At 40.5% G+C, this 17250-nt stretch overlaps 1 protein-coding gene across 2 annotated transcripts in view; it reads left to right on the top strand.

Moving 5' to 3' along the window:
* PDE4DIP (phosphodiesterase 4D interacting protein) overlaps positions 1 to 17250 on the top strand; it is a 203936-nt gene that overhangs the window by 18651 nt on the left and 168035 nt on the right. For both annotated transcript variants that reach the window (XM_052637981.1, XM_052637980.1), the window contains exons 2-3: positions 1614 to 1669; positions 6459 to 6604. In XM_052637981.1, coding sequence (XP_052493941.1) covers positions 1614 to 1669; positions 6459 to 6604 — 202 coding nt within the window. The remainder of the gene's footprint in view (positions 1 to 1613; positions 1670 to 6458; positions 6605 to 17250) is intronic.

The following is a 17250-nucleotide window of genomic DNA, read 5'->3' as shown; positions in this document are numbered from 1 at the left end:
CTCTTCCACCTCCCTGTGAATGTCTCCTGATTTTTTAAAAAGAGAAGCTTTCTAAATCTCCAGCTATAGAATTATTTTTAGGACAACTAACTGGGCGTACCTGAGGGTTTAAGGAGTAAGCTAAATGTTGAAAGCATCTCTTTGTAGGATTATTGCAACTGCCTCTCTGTTTCTTGCCTTTCCCACCCAGTCTGTTGTCAAAACAGTAGCCAGCCCTTTTCAAACTTCATCACTCAGTTCATCTTTTTTTGATGCACTAGACTCCAGTGGCTGAATTCCTTTCAGGGTCCAGAAGGGCATTGTATAATAGTCTGCCCCCTGCCCGGCCTTCCTATTACGTCCCTGACCTCACCTCCTGCTACTCACTCAGCCCAGCCACACCGGTCTCCTTGTTGTTCCAGAAATGCCCCGTCATGCTTCCTCTGAAGAGCCTTTGCACTTGATGTTCTCTGCTTGGAAGACTCTTTGCCCCAACGCCCACATCATTGCTTCTCAGAGACACTTAGCCTACTGAAAATTGCAACCCCTTCCTCTTCCCCATCCCTCCAGCATTGCCTACTGCTACTCCCTACCTTTTTATAGTACCTGTCCCCAATTTTTTATAGTACCTGTTCCCAATTGTTACTATACATTTTGCTTTTTTATTTCCTTTTATATAAGTTCCATGAGTGCAGGTGTTTTGGTCTGTTTTGTTCACTGCTACATTTGTAGACCTTAAAACCAGTGCCTAAAATCATAGTAAGTGCTTGACAAGCATTTGTTGAATACATTTTGAGGTTTTTTTTCCCTTCTCTTCTAGGGATAGTGGTCTTCACTGTGCTGGACAGATATAGATCTTGCTACCGCATTGTAGTGTTTTTAACATTTCCATTAGTAGACTTTTGTTTGTTTCTCAAGTGTTCTGGATCAATTTTACTTCCTAAGCATATGGATTTTTTTTGCTTCTCTGCATTTCTACCATCTTTTCGTTTAGTTAAAACTATCCCAGCTTCTTGTTTTCTGCATCTTCTCTTGCTCCTTCTACACAATGCCACTCAGCAGTCAGAAGGATCTAAAGTCTAAATCTGATCAATTACCATTCATTTCCTCATTTAAACTCCTTCAGTGGTTTTCCATTGCCCTGCACATAAATCTCACATGCTCACGCCATCCCTCAAGGCCCTGCATGGTCTGGTTGCAGCCCTGGCTTTCTCTGTTCCTCTAACAGGCCAAGTTCCTCCCTGACTCAGGGTCCTTGCTTTTCCCTCATGATGGAATACTCTTCTGTTTCCATTTTTCATCTGGCTGACATTCTCTTCATCTCAGTTTAAATGTTCTTTTCTCTGAATCTCTCTACTAGTTAAGTTACTCGGCATATCCCTTCAGAGCACTTGCCACAATAGTAATTCAGTGCCTGTGGAATTGTTTGTCCAGTGGCTGTCTCTGCACATCCTCAGTAGGGTGGGGCATGTCTTTGTATTTCCAGCACTTAACCCTGACCCTAATACATAGTACTATAACAGCTTAATGATTGCTTGTGGAAAAAGAAATAAAAACAGATGTCTGGACACTGAGGAATCGAACACTGTGTGGGATGTTACTTCATTAATGAATGATGTGCTTTCTCTTCACAGAGATTATTTTGCAGAAGATGATGGGGAGATGGTACCCCGAACAAGTCATGCAGCAGGTAAGGAGATCATGGATCTTTCTTTGCTATACTCTTGGTCTCCTGCTTATCACAAATCTCTTAAAATTTAGATCCCATCATCATGGCTGTATCTTCAGACTTTTTTTGAAATTGAAAATTTGCACAGACCACTGTAGTATATAACACACCACCTTCGCAGCACAGTGCAGTAACTCGTAACTGAAATACTTTGAACTCTTCATACTGTTAGCAATTCTGTAATTGCAAGTTAAAGTCACTTGTAAAATGATTAAAATAGATGCTTCCACTAGAATGAAATCTCAAATATACCATTAAAATGGGTATAATAATGGTGTCAACCTCATAAGTGAGATTAGAAAAGCTCTTCAAGGACTTCCCTGGTGGTGCAATGGTTAAGAATCCTCCCTGCAAAATATTGTATGGCATCCCTTATAAGTGGAATCTGAAAAGAAATGATACAGTGAATTTACTTTCAAAACTGAAAGAGATTCACAGACTTAGAGAAGAAACTTACAGTTGCTGGAGGGGAAAGAATGGGGAGAAGGGATAATTAGGGAATTTGGGATGGACAGGTACATACTGCTGTATTTAAAATGGATAACCAACAAGGACCTACTGTATAGTATGGGGAACTCTGCTCAATATTATGTGGCAACTTGGATTGGAGGGGAGTTTGGGGGAGAATGGATATACATGTATATGTATGGCTGAATCCTTTTGTTGTTCACCTTAAACTACCACAACACTGTTAATTGGCTATACCCCAATACAGAATAAAAAAGTTTAAGTTAAAAAAAATATTTTAAATCCTCTTTGCAATGTAAGGGACGGGGGTTTGACCCCTGGTTGAGGGTAAGATCCCATGTGCCTCAGAGCAACTAAGCGCGGGAGAGTCCAAGTCTGTGCCCCACAGTGAAAGATCCAGATGACACAAGGAAGAATCTGCATGCCGCAACTTTGACCTGACTTGCAGCCAAGTAAATAAATAAACATTAAAAAAAGAAAAGCTCTTAGTACAGAGCTTGTCAAGGAATAAACACCTGTAAATATTATTATTAATGTGTACATAGTAATATATTATTCCTGTATTACAATTAGCTAGAGGTCTGCCTAAATTATAAAACCAAAGTGAAAATAATTCTCTTTTGGGTGCTATTTTTCACAAAAACTTTCAGTCACTTGGCGTTTTACCTACTTTGCTAAGTGATTTGCCTTTTCATACCAGCCTTGAAGCGCAGATGGCTCATATGCACAATGCAGAAAAAACTTCTTGATTTGAATGTGTTAAGGACTTGGAATCATTTAAAATTAGCATTTGTAATTGTGTATGTAAAATCCATAAGTTCTAAAGGTCTACCGTACTCATTTTGAGCATGAAGATGCTCCGATTTGAGGTAAAAATTGAAAGACTAGGGCAAAAGTGGAAGGGTAAAGAAGAAATTGTCTATTATAAGCAAGGGATTCAGTTGGCTACTTTAATTGTTTCATTTAATCCATATGAAAGCTCTGTGAGGTAAACATTATTATTCCTGTTTTTACAGAGGCAATGGCGCTCAGCAAAATTAAAAGATTTGCCTAAATTCCCATAATTAGCTGGTGGTCAGGATTCATATGCAATCTTTTTTTTTTTTTTAATATTTTGGTTGTGTCCAGATCTAGTCTTTGAAGTCTCTTCTCTTTCTGTCGTATTCTATGAATCTAACTGTAATACATTGCTCTGTTTTATCAAATTTTCTTTCATTTAATCACCTTATTTAATTTCATGTAAATGTGTAAGAAGTAATTTTTTCTAATTTAATTAAACATTTGCATTTACTTAAAAATATCAAGTTTTCAACAAAACAGTGCACCATTATTATTATTGCTATTATTATTAATTTGCAATCACAGTGTGATAAACAATTAACATTACAACAATTACTTTGTACAAACTGAATCAAACACGACTTAAGGTGGGAAAAAACCAAACTCTTATCTGTAACTTTCTGTCTTACGTACCAATAAAACCTGCTTTAAATTTCTGTGCTAGTTTAAACCCTGCTACTCTACCAGGCAAGGTTATAGGCTGTTGAAAGATACCATTAAGAACAGGGCCACCTAAACACACACCTGATAATATATTATTTTTACAGAAATGAGAAGATACTGTACAGGTCCAGTTTAAAACCAAACCATATAGCCTTAGATTTCCTTTTTTAAAAAATCAGTGAGGTAATGAGTAGTTATGAGTAGTTAAATACTTCTAAACCAGAAAATAAAACTGCACTGGAACCACCCTATTTATCATCATTATTTTCTTCTTCATCTTTCCCTTCATTATCATCTTCCTGATAATTTTGTATACTTTTTACTTCTTTTTTAAAAACAGAGAATTCCTTTTCTTAAATTAAAAAAAAAAATCTGAGAAGTTGATTGAAGTATCTGGGGACATTTTCTTGCATTCCTTCTAGCAAGTTTGCAGAAAGAGAAAGCGGGAAGAAGGGAGGGAAGCATGTACTGTCCCATCCCAGAGGTTGCCTTTTCTTTCTATTGATGGTTTCCTTTGCGAACAGAAGCCTTTTAGTTTAATATAGTCCTACTTGGTTTTTTGTTTTGTTTTTGGTGCCCATGCATACATGGTCCATTAATTTTCAACAAAAGAGACAAGAATGTACAAGGCAGGAAGGAAGGAAAGAGAAAAGGAAAAGGGGGGGAAAAGAAAGGAAAGAAAAAGAGCATATGGTGGCATTATTGCCTCTTGGCCCCTTCAGATGGCCTTTGTCCACGTGTCTGTGTGTAACTAACCCTGGAGTCGCCCACAGCCCATTTCACTGTCACTTGCACTGACAGTGTCTGTAGAGCTCAGTGTGTTGTGATGTCTGCCATTCTTTCTGATTAAGTAAGTTCAGTAATAAAGGCTCGCTTCTTCTTACTGTCAGTCAAGAAAAGATGTGTTTTTATATGTCTTCGACCTGAGTCTAACCCCAAGCCTGCCTTAGTCGGAGGTCATCTGTGTACTATGCTTGAAGGAAGCCCTGATTTCTTATTCCCCACAGTGTTACTTCTCCAAGGCAGGCATAGGGCTGGTAGCAGCTTAGCCTTCATGAACTTCTCCCAGGGGAGTGCTTACACTGATTAATGGAAAGATTGTGTCTCTGTCCCTTTGCCTGTTTTTCCCTTTCAGGCCTGTTATAGTCCCCTTTGCTGCTAAAATATCATGATGTTAGCATGCTGTTAGAAAGGTTGAACGGAAGGGATGTGATATTGGTTCTGCCACTTTTTAGCAGTGTGCATGCATTCTTGAGTGCTAAGTTGCTTCAGTCATGTCCAACTCTGTGCAACTCTATGGACTGTAGCCTGCCAGGGTCCAATGTCCATGGGATTCTCCAGGCAAGAGTACTGAAGTGGGTTGCCACGCCCTCCTCCAGGGGATCTTTCCTACCCAGGGATCGAACCTGCATGCCTTATGTCTCCTGCATTGGCAGGCAGGTTCTTCACCACTTAGTGCCACCCTGGGAAGCCCTTTTAGTAGTATTGGGAAAATTTCCTGAACCTTTATTTACTCATTAGTAAAATGGATGTAATAATCACATCAGTCTATTTCAGTCTGTTTCACTGGTTGCAATAACTTTTTATTTATTTATTTATTTTTGGCTGTGAGGTGTGTGGGATCTTAGTTCCCAGACCAGGGATCAAACCTGGGGCCCCTGCAGAGAAAGCAGAGTCCTAACCACTGGACAACCAGGAAATTCTCAGCAGTTATTTATAAATTAAATAATTCATATGAAACTATTTTGTAACACCTGTTACAGTGTCAGTTGTTACATTTGTTATTATTCCTATACTATAATCTGAAAGATTCTCTATAAAGAGATTTGTAGAAATACTTCTTAGCTAGTAGCTTGATTTTTTTTTTTTCAAATAAAGCTATTTCAGTTACGTTTGGTTTCATGTGACACACCACTCTAAAACTTAGTGGCTTCAAACAGGGGTCAGCAAACTGTCACCCATGGGTCCAATTGCCAGTATTTATAAATAAAGTTTTATCACAACACGGTCATGCTCATTCTCTATCATATTCTCTGCATCTGCTTTGAGCTACCAGGGCAGAGTTAAGTAGTTGTGACAGAGATCATACCCGTGAGCCTAAAGTATTTACTATCTGGCCCTGTAAGAAAAAGTTTGCCCACTCATGGCTTAAAACAACAATGATATATTATTTCTCACAATCCTGGATGTTGGGAAACTGAACATTTCTTCTGTTAGTCTTACTTGAATTACTCAAACAGCTGCCATCCTCTGACAGCCTGTATGGGACTGAAGGTCTGAGACACCTTTTCTCAGGTGTCTGGCAGTGGTGATTGGCATCCTCATTCCCCTAGGACTTGGCCTTTATCCCCCAGGAAGGTAATCTGGGATTCTTCCCAGCATTGTGGTTGTGGGGTTCTAAGAAGGCAAGAACAGAAATGCAAAGCCTCTCAAGGCCCAATCTGTGGAATTCATCCCAAAGTGGCATTTTCATCACCATCTCTAGGTCAAAGCAAGTTACTCAGCCAACCCAGATTCAAGTGTGAGGGAAGTAGACTCCACTTTCTGATGGCAGGAGCAGGAACATCACATTATAAAGGTGCATGGACATAAACCAGTGGGCTGCGCTCGGGACCACTGTTAATAAGATCTACTGTAGGCTACTTCATGTGAACTGCTTCTGTGTGGCCTAGAATTGGTTCATATTTTGCAGAAACCAAATTCTGCTGGAACATGAAGGTTGGAATGTTCATAATGCCACTATTAGATAGAATTTTCTGTTGTTCTGTTTCACTGGCAGCTTTTCTTACTGACACCAAAGATCGAGGCCCTCCTGTGCAGTCACAGACCTGGAGAAGTGGTGACAAGGTCCCCTTTGGGCATTCCTTGAGAGCATTTGAAAGACCTCTTCAGGTGCAAACCCAGGCTCTTCGAGACTTTGAGAAGGTAAGTCACATGGGTAGGTAATCATTATTCCAGTTAGAGGGCATATGGGGATAGTGATGTCTTATAATAATATGGCCAATAGTTTAGTTTGGATTATGAGTATTCTTTCCTCTTCATGGGTCACAGCTTTGTCATTGGCAAAAGGGCTTGCATAACTCAAAGACGCTATGAGCCATGCCATACAGGGCCATCTAAGACAAAAGGGTCATAGCAAAGAGGTCTGACAAAACGTGATGTGCTGGAGGACGGAATGGCAAGCCACTCCAGTATTCTTGCTTGGAGAACCCTACGGACAGTATGAAAAGGCAAAAAGATATAACACTGGAAGTGAAGTCCCCCAGATCAGAGGGTGTCCAATATACTACTGGGGAAGAGTGGAGGGCAATTACTAATGGCTCCAGAAAGAAGGAAGTGGCTGGGCCAAAGCAGAAATGACGCCCAGTTGTGGATGTGTCTGGTGGTGAAAGTAAAGTCTGATGCTATAAAGAACATCTGAACCTGGATTACATAGGAACCTGGAATGTTAGGTCCATGCATCAAGGTAAATTGGATGTGTTTAAGCAGGAGATGGCAAGAGGGAACACTGACATCTTAGCAATCAGTGAACTAAAATGGACGGGAATGGGTAAATTTAATTCAGGTGACCATTTTATCTGTTACTGTGGGCAAGAATCTCTTAGAAGAAATGGAATAGCCCTCATAATCAACAAAGGAGTCTGAAATGCAGTACTTGGGTGCAATCTCAAAAATGACAGAATGATCTCGGTTTGTTTCCAAGGCAACCATTGAAGATCACAGTAATCCAAGTCTCTGTCCCATCCACTAATGATGAAGTCAAACAGTTCTATGAAGACCAACAAGACCCTATGGAACTAACACTAAAAAAAAAAAAATGTCCTTTTCATTACAGGGGATTGGAATGCAAAAGTAGGACGTCAAGTGACACCTGGAGTAACTGGCAAGTTTAGCCTTGGAGTACAAAATGAAGCAGGGCAAAGGCTAACAGAGTTTTGCCAAGAGAACACACTAGTCATAGAAAATACCCCCTTCCAACAACAAAAGAGACAACGGTATACATGGACATCACCAGATAGTCAGTACTGAAATCAGATCGATTATGTTCTTTGCAGTTGAAGATGGTGATGCTCTAAACAGTCAGCAAAAACAAGACTAGGAGATGACTGTGGCTCAGATCATGAGCTCCTTATTGCAAAATTCAGGCTTAAATTGAAGAAACTAGAGAAACCACTAGGCTATCAGGTATGACCTAAATCAAATCCCTTATGATTATACAGTGGAGGTAACAAATAGATTTAAGGGATTAGATCTGACAGAGTGCTGGAAGAACTATGGATGGAGGTTTGTAACATTGTATAGGAGGCGGTGATCAAAACCATCTCAAAGAAGGAGTAATACAAGAAGGCAAAGTGGTTGTCTGAGGAAGTCTTACAAATAGCTGAGGAAAGAAGAGAAGCAAAAGGCAAAGGAGAAAAGCAAAGATATACCCAACTGAATGCAGAGTTCCAGAGAATAGCAAGGAGAGATACAAAAGCCTTCTAAAATGAACAATTAAAGAAATAGAGGAAAACAATAGAGTGAGAAAGACTATAAATCTCTTCAAGAAAACTGGAGATATCAAGGGAATATTTCATGCAAGGATGGGCATAGTAAAGGACAGAAACAGTAAGAACCTAACAGAAGCAGAAGAGATTAAGAAGAGGTAGCAAGAATACATAGAAGAACTGTACAAGAAAGGTTTTAATGACTCAGATAACCACGATGGTGTGGTCACTCACCTAGAGCTGGACATCCTACAGTGTGAAGTCAAGTGGGCCTTAGGAAGCACTACTGTGAACAAAGCTAGTGGAGGCGACAGAATTCCAGCTGAGCTATTTAAAATCCTAAGAGTTGATGCTGTGTAAGTGCTGCACCCAATTATGTTAGCAAATTTGGAAAACTCAGCAATGGCCATAGGACTGGAAAAGGTCAGTCTTCTTTCCAGTCCCAAAGAAGGACAGTGTCAAAGATTATTCTAACTACTGTACAACTGTACTAATTCACATGCTAGCAAGGTTATACTCAAGTCCTTCAAGCTAGGCTTCAACAGTATGTGAATCAAGAACTTCCAGATGTACAAGCTGGGCTTAGAAAAGGCAGAGGAATCGCAGATCAAATTGCCAACATTTATCATAGGGAAAGCAACGGAATTCCAGAAGAACATCTACTTCTGCTTCATTGTCTATGCTAAAGACTTTGACTTTTGTGTTGAACACAACTAAACTGTGGAAATTTCTTAAAGAGGTGGGAATACCAGAACACCTTACTTACTACCATGGACTGGCTCAAAATTGGGAGAGGAGTATGTCAACGCTGTATATTGTCATTCTGCTTTTTCAATTTATATGCAGAGTATATACATCATGAGAAATGCTGGGCTGGATGAATCACAGGCTGGAATCAAGATTGCTGGGAGAAATATCAACAACCTCAGATATGCAGATGATACCACTTTAATGGCAGAAAGTAAAGAGGAACTAATGAGCCTATTGATGAGGGTGAAAGAGGATACTGAAAAAGCTGGCTTGAAACTCAACATTTAAAAAACTAAGATCGTGGCATCTGGTCCCATCATTTCATAACAAATAGATGAGGGAAAAGTGGAAGCAGTGACAGATTTTATTTTCTTGGGCTCCAGAATCACTGTGGATGGTGACTGCAGCCATGAAATTCAAAGATGCTTGCTCCTTGGAAGAAAATCTATGGGAAACCTAGACAGCATATTAAAAAAGCAGAGACATCACTGTGCCAACAAACGTGCGTGTAGTCAAAACTATGGTTCTTCCAGTAGTCATGTACAGATATGAATGTTGGAACATAAGGAAGTCTGAGACCTGAAGAATTGATGCATTTGAATTGTGGTGCTGGAGAAGACTTTTGAGAGTCCTTTGGACAGCAAGGGTATCAAACCAGTCAATCTTAAAGGAAACCAACCCTGAATATTGGAAGGACTGATGCTGAAACTGAAGCGCCAATAATTTCGTTTCTGATTTGAAGAGCTGACTCATTGGAAAAGACCCTGATGCTGAGAAGGATTGAAGGCAGAAAGAGAAGGGGGCAGAGGATGAGATGGTTAAATAGCATCACCGATTCAATGGTCAGGAATTTGAGCAAATTCCAGGAGATAGTGGACAGAGGATCCTAGAATGCTGCAGTCCATGGGCTGGCAAGGAACTGGACATGACTTAGCGACTGAACAACAATGGCATGAGTATCCTTATCATAACGGTGTCTCTTTTAAGAGCATTTCATCCTAATAATCTTACGCACTGTTAACTGTGTACTGAGCACTGTGGTTCATGAGCTATCACCTGTACCACTGATTCTGTCTTATCACTTTTATCCCTGGATTACTTCTCAGATAAATTTAGGGAGTTTAAATGGCACCCTGAGAATCTGTAGCTTGGCTGTACTGAACCCAGGAGATCTAGTCAATTGGTTAGCATTACATTCTCTGTTGCTGGCTTGGAGCACTCTGGGTATCTGGATACTGTTTGCACCATGAGTTGGCTCAACCACAGCTGTTGGCTTCTCAACAAGAATCTGGCATTGTTGCTTGAAACTCCTGATTCAAGCCTCGAAGTCCTCTGCATCTTGATAGGGTTATCCTTAGTGTTGTGTTAGTTGCTCAGTTGTCTCTCTTTGCGACCCCATGGACTGTGGCCCACCAGGCTCCTCTGTCCATGGAATTCTCCAGGCAAGAATACTGGAGTGGGTTGCCATTCCCTTCTCCAGGAGATCTTCCTGATCTAGGGTTCGAAGCCAGGTCTCCTGCATTACAGGCAGATTCTTTACTGTCTGAGTCACCAAGGAAGCTTAGCCAAAAACGAAATTACTGACAGTGTAACACATGCCACCAGCTTCCTGTGCCCTGGCTTGATCCAAGGAAGTCTGCACAATAGAACCTATCTACTGGAATTTGCAGGTGGCTCAGTGGTAAAGAACCTGCCTGCCAATGCTGGGGACCTGAGATGCAGGTTGGATCCTTGGGTTGGGAAAATCCCCTGGAGAAGGAAATGGCAACCCATTCCAATGTTCTTGTCTGGAGAATCCCATGGACAGAGGAGCTTGGAGGGCTACAGTCCATAGGTTCGGAAAGAGTAGGACAGGACTTAGCAACTGAGCACAGCACTGGAATTTGTATGACCTGGAAAGAGCACCCAGGATTTCTCACATCCCTGTGAGCTAAAAAAGGAAAAAGCTCTCTGATGCCCCCTGGGGGTTACCCAGGAATTGGGACGCACATGAATATTGTGTAAAAATTGCCCCGAGATGTGTGGGTTTCTTTCATTCTTGAATGGATAGCTTTTGATATAAAATAATAAACATTCCATTTCAAAAAAGGGTTACTAAAGCAGTATTGACATGAGTTTACCCACCTCTTTTCTCAATATGTAAATGGAAATGTTTCACTAGGACCTAATATACCAGACATTCCTGTGGATAAAGAATATGTTCCATATAATGTGTGCCTGAGAATTGAAACAGCCTACTCTTGTTTTTTTTTTTTTTTTCTTTTTGCTCAGAGTTGTCATGGTTACTGTTTAAAAAAACATACAGAGTTCGCAAGAATATTAAATGGCTTTTGAGGACCAAACCTCTGAACAGCTGTGGTGCTGGTAGTGGGAGTGGGGGTTGTACCATCCAGCCCCTTCCTCTTTGTTCTCCTTTTGCATCTGCTGCAGTGCAGAAAGGGTGAGCAGAGCTGTGTGCGTGTGTCCTGTGCGTGTTAAGTTGCTTCAGTTGTGTCTGACTCTTTGTGACCGTATGGACTATAGCCCCCCCCCGGCTGCTCTGTCCATGGGATTCTCCAGGCAAGAATACTGGAGTGGGTTGCCATGCCCTCCTTCAGGGGATCTTCCCAACCCAGGGATCAAACCAGCATCTCTTACGTCTCCTGCATTGGCAGGTGGGTTCTTTACCATTAGCGCCACCTGCAGCACCTCTCAAAGCTGTGTGGGTGCTCTCTGAAAGGCCGTCTGCCTACATGTGCCTTGGGGTTGAGTGGTGATTTGGCCTGTAGAAATGAAGGATGTCACTTCCACTGATAGGATGGATGGCCGGATGCTTTGAGAGAGGACAGAATAATAGGCTGAGCTGGTTGATGAGCAGGTTGTTGATCAGCTGACTTTCACCTGTGGAGTCCTAAGTCTTTTTCTTTTAGCATTCAGGTCTAATACTGCTGATTGGTCTTTACTGCTCAATGCTGGGAACCATTGACAGAAATCAAGCTAGGATCCAGTTGTTGTTTTTCAGTCACTAAGTCATGTCTGACTCCTTGTGACCCCATGGACTGTAGCTCACCAGGCTCCTCTGTCCTCTACTATCTCTTGGAGTTTGCTCAGATTCATGTTCATTGAGTCGGTGATGCTATCTAACCATCTCATGCTCTGCTGCCCTCTTCTCCTTTTGCATTCAATCTTTCCCAGCATCAGAGTCTTTTCCAATAAGTCAGCTCTTTGCATCAGGTGGCCAAAGTGTTGGAGCACTTGATGCAAAGATGAAGAGAAAAGGCCAGTAAGAGATATATCTTAAATATCTCTCCTCTACATGGTCAAGCACTAAGTAAATAACAGAAAGGCTACAACATACATATTTGTCAGAAAGGTCATTGTCAGTAAACCGAGCTCACAGGTCTGTTCATTCTTACATCCATTCATCCATCCATCCATTCTGTAGACTTCGAATGATAGCACCTGCTGTATGAAGAACCTCCATGAAAGGATTTGAAAATTAGAGGAGACATTAGTTAGAAAAGAAGTGTAGGAGGGAGAGGGACACATTCCAGTGTTCTACCCTAAAACTCTAAATAACATGATATTTCTCTAAAGTTTAAGTCATGCATTCAGTAGCCTTGGGATAAAAGTTGAGAGCTATACTTGGAAAGGGGAAAGGGAAATATTAATGCTGAAAGTTTTGTGCCAGAGAAGGGTCGGCTGCTTCAGGGCATGAAGCAAACAGCTAGGGGATACAGGCCTGGGCTGAGCAGTCAGGAATCCATCTGCCTTAGTCCACTCAGGCTGCTATAACTGAGACTGGGCAGCTTACAAATAACTTTATTTCTCACAGTCTTGAAGGCTGGAAGTCCAAGAATGGGGCACCAGCATGGTGGCTCAGAAGATAAAGAATTCACCTGCTATGCAGGAGACTCAGGTTCGATCCCTGGATTGGGAAGATGCCCTGGAGAAGGGAATGGCAGCCCACTCCAGTATTCTTGCCTGGGGAATTCCATGGACAGAAGAGTCTGGTGGGCTACAGTCCATGAGGTTGCAAAGACTCTAACACGACTGAGCCACTAACACTTTCACTGTCATGGTTACCTTCTGGTTAGGGCCCTTTCATTGGTTCATAGCTGATGCCTTCTCACTATTTTCTTACCTGGCAGAAGGCGTTAGAGATCTCTCTGCAGTTTCTTTTATAAGATACTAATCCCAAAGGCCCATCTCCTAATACAGTACTATTGTCCATGAGGAGTAGGATTTCAGCATGTGAATGAGGGGGCTTGCACATTCAGACCATGACACCATCCTGACTTCAGTTATCCTGCAACAAACACTTGACCACTGTAAATAAAATGCCATTCCTATCCTTAGCTATAATCTACTAGGAAGTACAGACATTGCATTAAGTATAATACAAGGTGTCGTCATCATAAAGATAAGGACAGTGTACTCTGAGATCTTGAGAGAGAATGTTTAATTTTATTGAAGGACAGAGAAGGGCAGCCAATCAGAGGACACCTCTTCTGGGGGCTGCACACTGAGTGAGGTCTTAAAATCCAAATTAAATTTTTACCAATCAGAGAAGGAGATGATAATATTCCAGATGGAGGGGAAGTTTGGGTGAAAGGAAGAGAAGTAGATTCATAAATAGACTGGGCTAGATGGGTGCTATAGTCTGAATGTTTGAGTTCCCTAAAAATTCATATGTTGAGATCCAGACCCCTAGAGATGATGGCACTGGGAAGTGGGGCCTTTGGAAAGTGCTTAAGTCATAACGGGGGAGTACTCATAGATGAGATTAGTCCTTATAAAAGAGGCTCCAATTATACTGAATTATAATTATTAGAAATATAAAAGGTACAAATGTATGATACAGTAATATATGTGCTTCTTTGTTAATCTTTAAATAACAATGTCTACCAGCGTACCTAATAATTAAACATAAGTAATGATGGGTATTAAATGTCATTTTGAGATCTACAACAATAATAATGCATCATGAAAATATCTTCAATTTCTATAGAAACTGTCTGGCACTGATGTCCACATTCATAATGGAAGAAAACATGTAAATAAAGATGTCACTTTTCTCACTTAAAAAAAAAAAGAAAAAAGCTCCAGAGAGATGCCTAGCCCCTTCCACCATGGAGGATACAAGGAAACATCTGTGACCCAGAAGAGAACCCTCCCCTGGCCAGGCTGGAACCATGATCTTAGACTTCTAGGCTCCAGAACTGTGAGAAATAAACTTCAGTTGTTTACAAGCTGCCCAGTCTGTGGGATTTCCCTAAAGCAGACTAAACAGACTTAGTTAAGGGAGGTAAGGAGGGAGACTTGGAGCAAGGAAAGAAGTAATAGTAAAGGTACTCAATCAGTAAAAAGTGATTGATCAGTAATATGATGGCTTCTGAAATATTTGTTGATGTAGGAAATTCTAGGGGAAAGAGCCTTTGATTCCAGAGTAAGCAATAATAAACTAAAAATGTAAATACTGGTACATTATGGAAAATACATCATTGGTCAATTAACAAGTGGAAGTGACAGCATCTTTCTTCAGTATGTTGATGCAGGAAGAAGGGGCAAAGGGAACAGAGCTTCCAAGATACAGTTTCTTCCCTTTTCTTGCATTCTCTTTCCCGACCAACAGTATGAGTGGGTAGAGAAGGACGAGCACAGTGAGGGGGTCAGAAATAGTGACACAGGTGAGCCTATTCAACTTTACTCTGGTAGGTGTAAATTAACAGGTATTGTTTCCCATGGTAAAAAGAGTTTTGCTTAGTATGTATGCTTCCTTTGTACTTTTTGAAAGAGTGAATTAATTTTAAACCTTGTCAACTTTGTTTTATTATTTTTTTTATATTTACTTACTCATTTATTTCTGCCTGCAATGCAGGAGACCTGGGTTTGATCCCTGGGTTGGGAAGGTCCCCTGGAGAAGGAAATGGCAACCCACTCCAGTATTCTTGCCTGGAGAATCCCATGGGTGGAGAAGCCTGGTGGGCTACAGTCCATGGGGTCACAAAGAGTCGGAAACGACTGAGCGACTTCACTTTCACTTTCACTCATTTATTTGGCTGGGCCAGGTCTTGGTTGCAGCACAGGGGATCTAGTTCCCTGACAGAATCTTAGCCACTGGACCACCAGGAAGGCCCCATCAGATTTATTGTAAAGACACTCCCCTCTCCACCCCATTGCCAGAGGATGCATTGATGGAGTGATTTTTGTTCTTTCCAGAACTGTAGACTTGAGAAGTGGGTTAAGTGCCTCTCAAAATAAATTGCCGTATTTTGTCTTTATGCACCTGCATGAAACAAGCATCACTGTCCCTGTTTTTAAATGAAGGACCCAAAAAGCCCAGGACCAGATGGCTTCACAGCTGAATTCTACCAAAAATTTAGAGAAGAGCTAACACCTATCCTACTCAAACTCTTCCAGAAAATTTCAGAGGAGGGTTAACTTCCAGACTCACTCTATGAGGCCATCACCCTAATACCAAAACCAGGCAAAGATGCCACAGAAAAAGAAAACTATAGGCCGATATCACTGGTGAACAAGATGTAAAAATCCTTAACAAAATTCTAGCAAACAGAATCCAACAACATATTAAAAAGATTATACATCATGACCAAGTGGGCTTTACTCCAGTGCAAGGATTCTTCAATATTCACAAATCAATCAATGTGACACATTAGATTAACAAATTGAAAGAAAAAACCACATGATTATCTCAATAGATGCAGAGAAAGCCTCTGACAAAATTCAACATCCATTTATGATAAAAACCCTCCAGAAAGCAGGCATAGAAGGGACATACCTCGACATAATAAAAGCCATATATGATAAACCCACAGCAAACATCCTCAATGGTGAAAAATTGAAAGCATTTCTCCTAAAGTCAGGAACAAGACAAGGATGCCCACTCTCACTACTACTATTCAACATCGTTTTGGAAGTTTTGGCCACAGCAATCAGAGAAGAAAAAGAAATAAAAGGAATCCAGATTGGAAAAGAAGAAGTAAAACTCTCACTGTTCGCAGATGACATGATCCTCTACATAGAAGACCCTAAAGACTCCACCAGAAAATTACTAGAGCTAATCAGTGAATATATTAAAGTTGCAGGGTATAAAATTAACACACAGAAATCCCTTGCATTCCTATATACAAACAATGAGAAAACAGAAAGAGAAATTAAGGAAACAATTCCATTCACCATTGCAATGAAAAGAATAAACTACTTAGGAATAAATCTACCTAAAGAAACAAAAGACCTATATATAGAAAACTATAAAACACTGATGAAAGAAATCAAAGATGACACAAATAGATGGAGAAATGTACCATGTTCGTGTGCCAGAAGAATCAATATAGTGAAAATGAGTATACTACCGAAAGCAATCTATAGATTCAATGCAATCCCTATCAAGCTACCAACGGTATTTTTCAGAGAACTAGAACAAATAATTTCACAATTTGTATGGAAATACAAAAAAAACTCAAATAGCCAAAGCAATTTTGAGAAAGAAGAATAGAACTGGAGGAATCAACCTGCCAGACTTCAGGCTGTACTACAAAGCAACAGTCATCAAGGCAGTGTGGTAATGGCACAAAGACAGAAATATAGATCAATGGAACAAAATAGAAAGCCCAGAGATAAATCCATGCACCTATGGACATCTTATCTTTGACAAAGGAGGCAAGAATATACAATGGAGAAAAGACAATCTCTTTAACAAGTGGTGCTGGGAAAATTGGCCAACCAGTTGTAAAAGAATGAAACTAGAATACTTTCTAACACCGTACACAAAAATAAACTCAAAATGGATTAACGATCTAAATGTAAGACCAGAAACTATAAAACTCCTAGAGGAAAACATAGGCAAAACATTCTCTGATGTAAATCATAGCAAGATCCTCTATGACCCACCTCCCAGAGTAATGAAAATAAAAGCAAAAATAAACAAATGGGGCCTAATTAAACTTAAGAGCTTTTGCACAATGAAGGAAACTATAAGCAAGGTGAAAAGACAGCTTTCAGAATGGGAGAAAATAATAGAAAACAAAGCAACTGACAAAGAATTAATCTCAAAAATATACAAGCAACTCCTGCAGCTCAATTCCAGAAAAATAAGCGACCCAATAAAAAAGTGGCCCAAAGAACTAAACAGACATTTCTTCAAAGACGACATACAGATGGCTAACAAACACATGAAAAGATGCTCAATATCACTCATGATCAGAGAAATGCAAATCAAGACCACAATGAGGTACCATCTCATGCTGGTCACAATGGCTGCGATCCAAAAGTCTACAAGCAATAAATGCTGGAGAGGGTGTGGAGAAAAGGGAACCCTCCTACACTGTTGGT

This window comes from Budorcas taxicolor, chromosome 3 (genome assembly GCF_023091745.1).
Source record: "Budorcas taxicolor isolate Tak-1 chromosome 3, Takin1.1, whole genome shotgun sequence".
Taxonomy (NCBI): Eukaryota; Metazoa; Chordata; class Mammalia; order Artiodactyla; family Bovidae; genus Budorcas; species Budorcas taxicolor.
The sequence above is the reverse complement of the archived record's forward strand: the minus strand, read 5'-3'. Positions and strand labels throughout refer to the sequence as shown.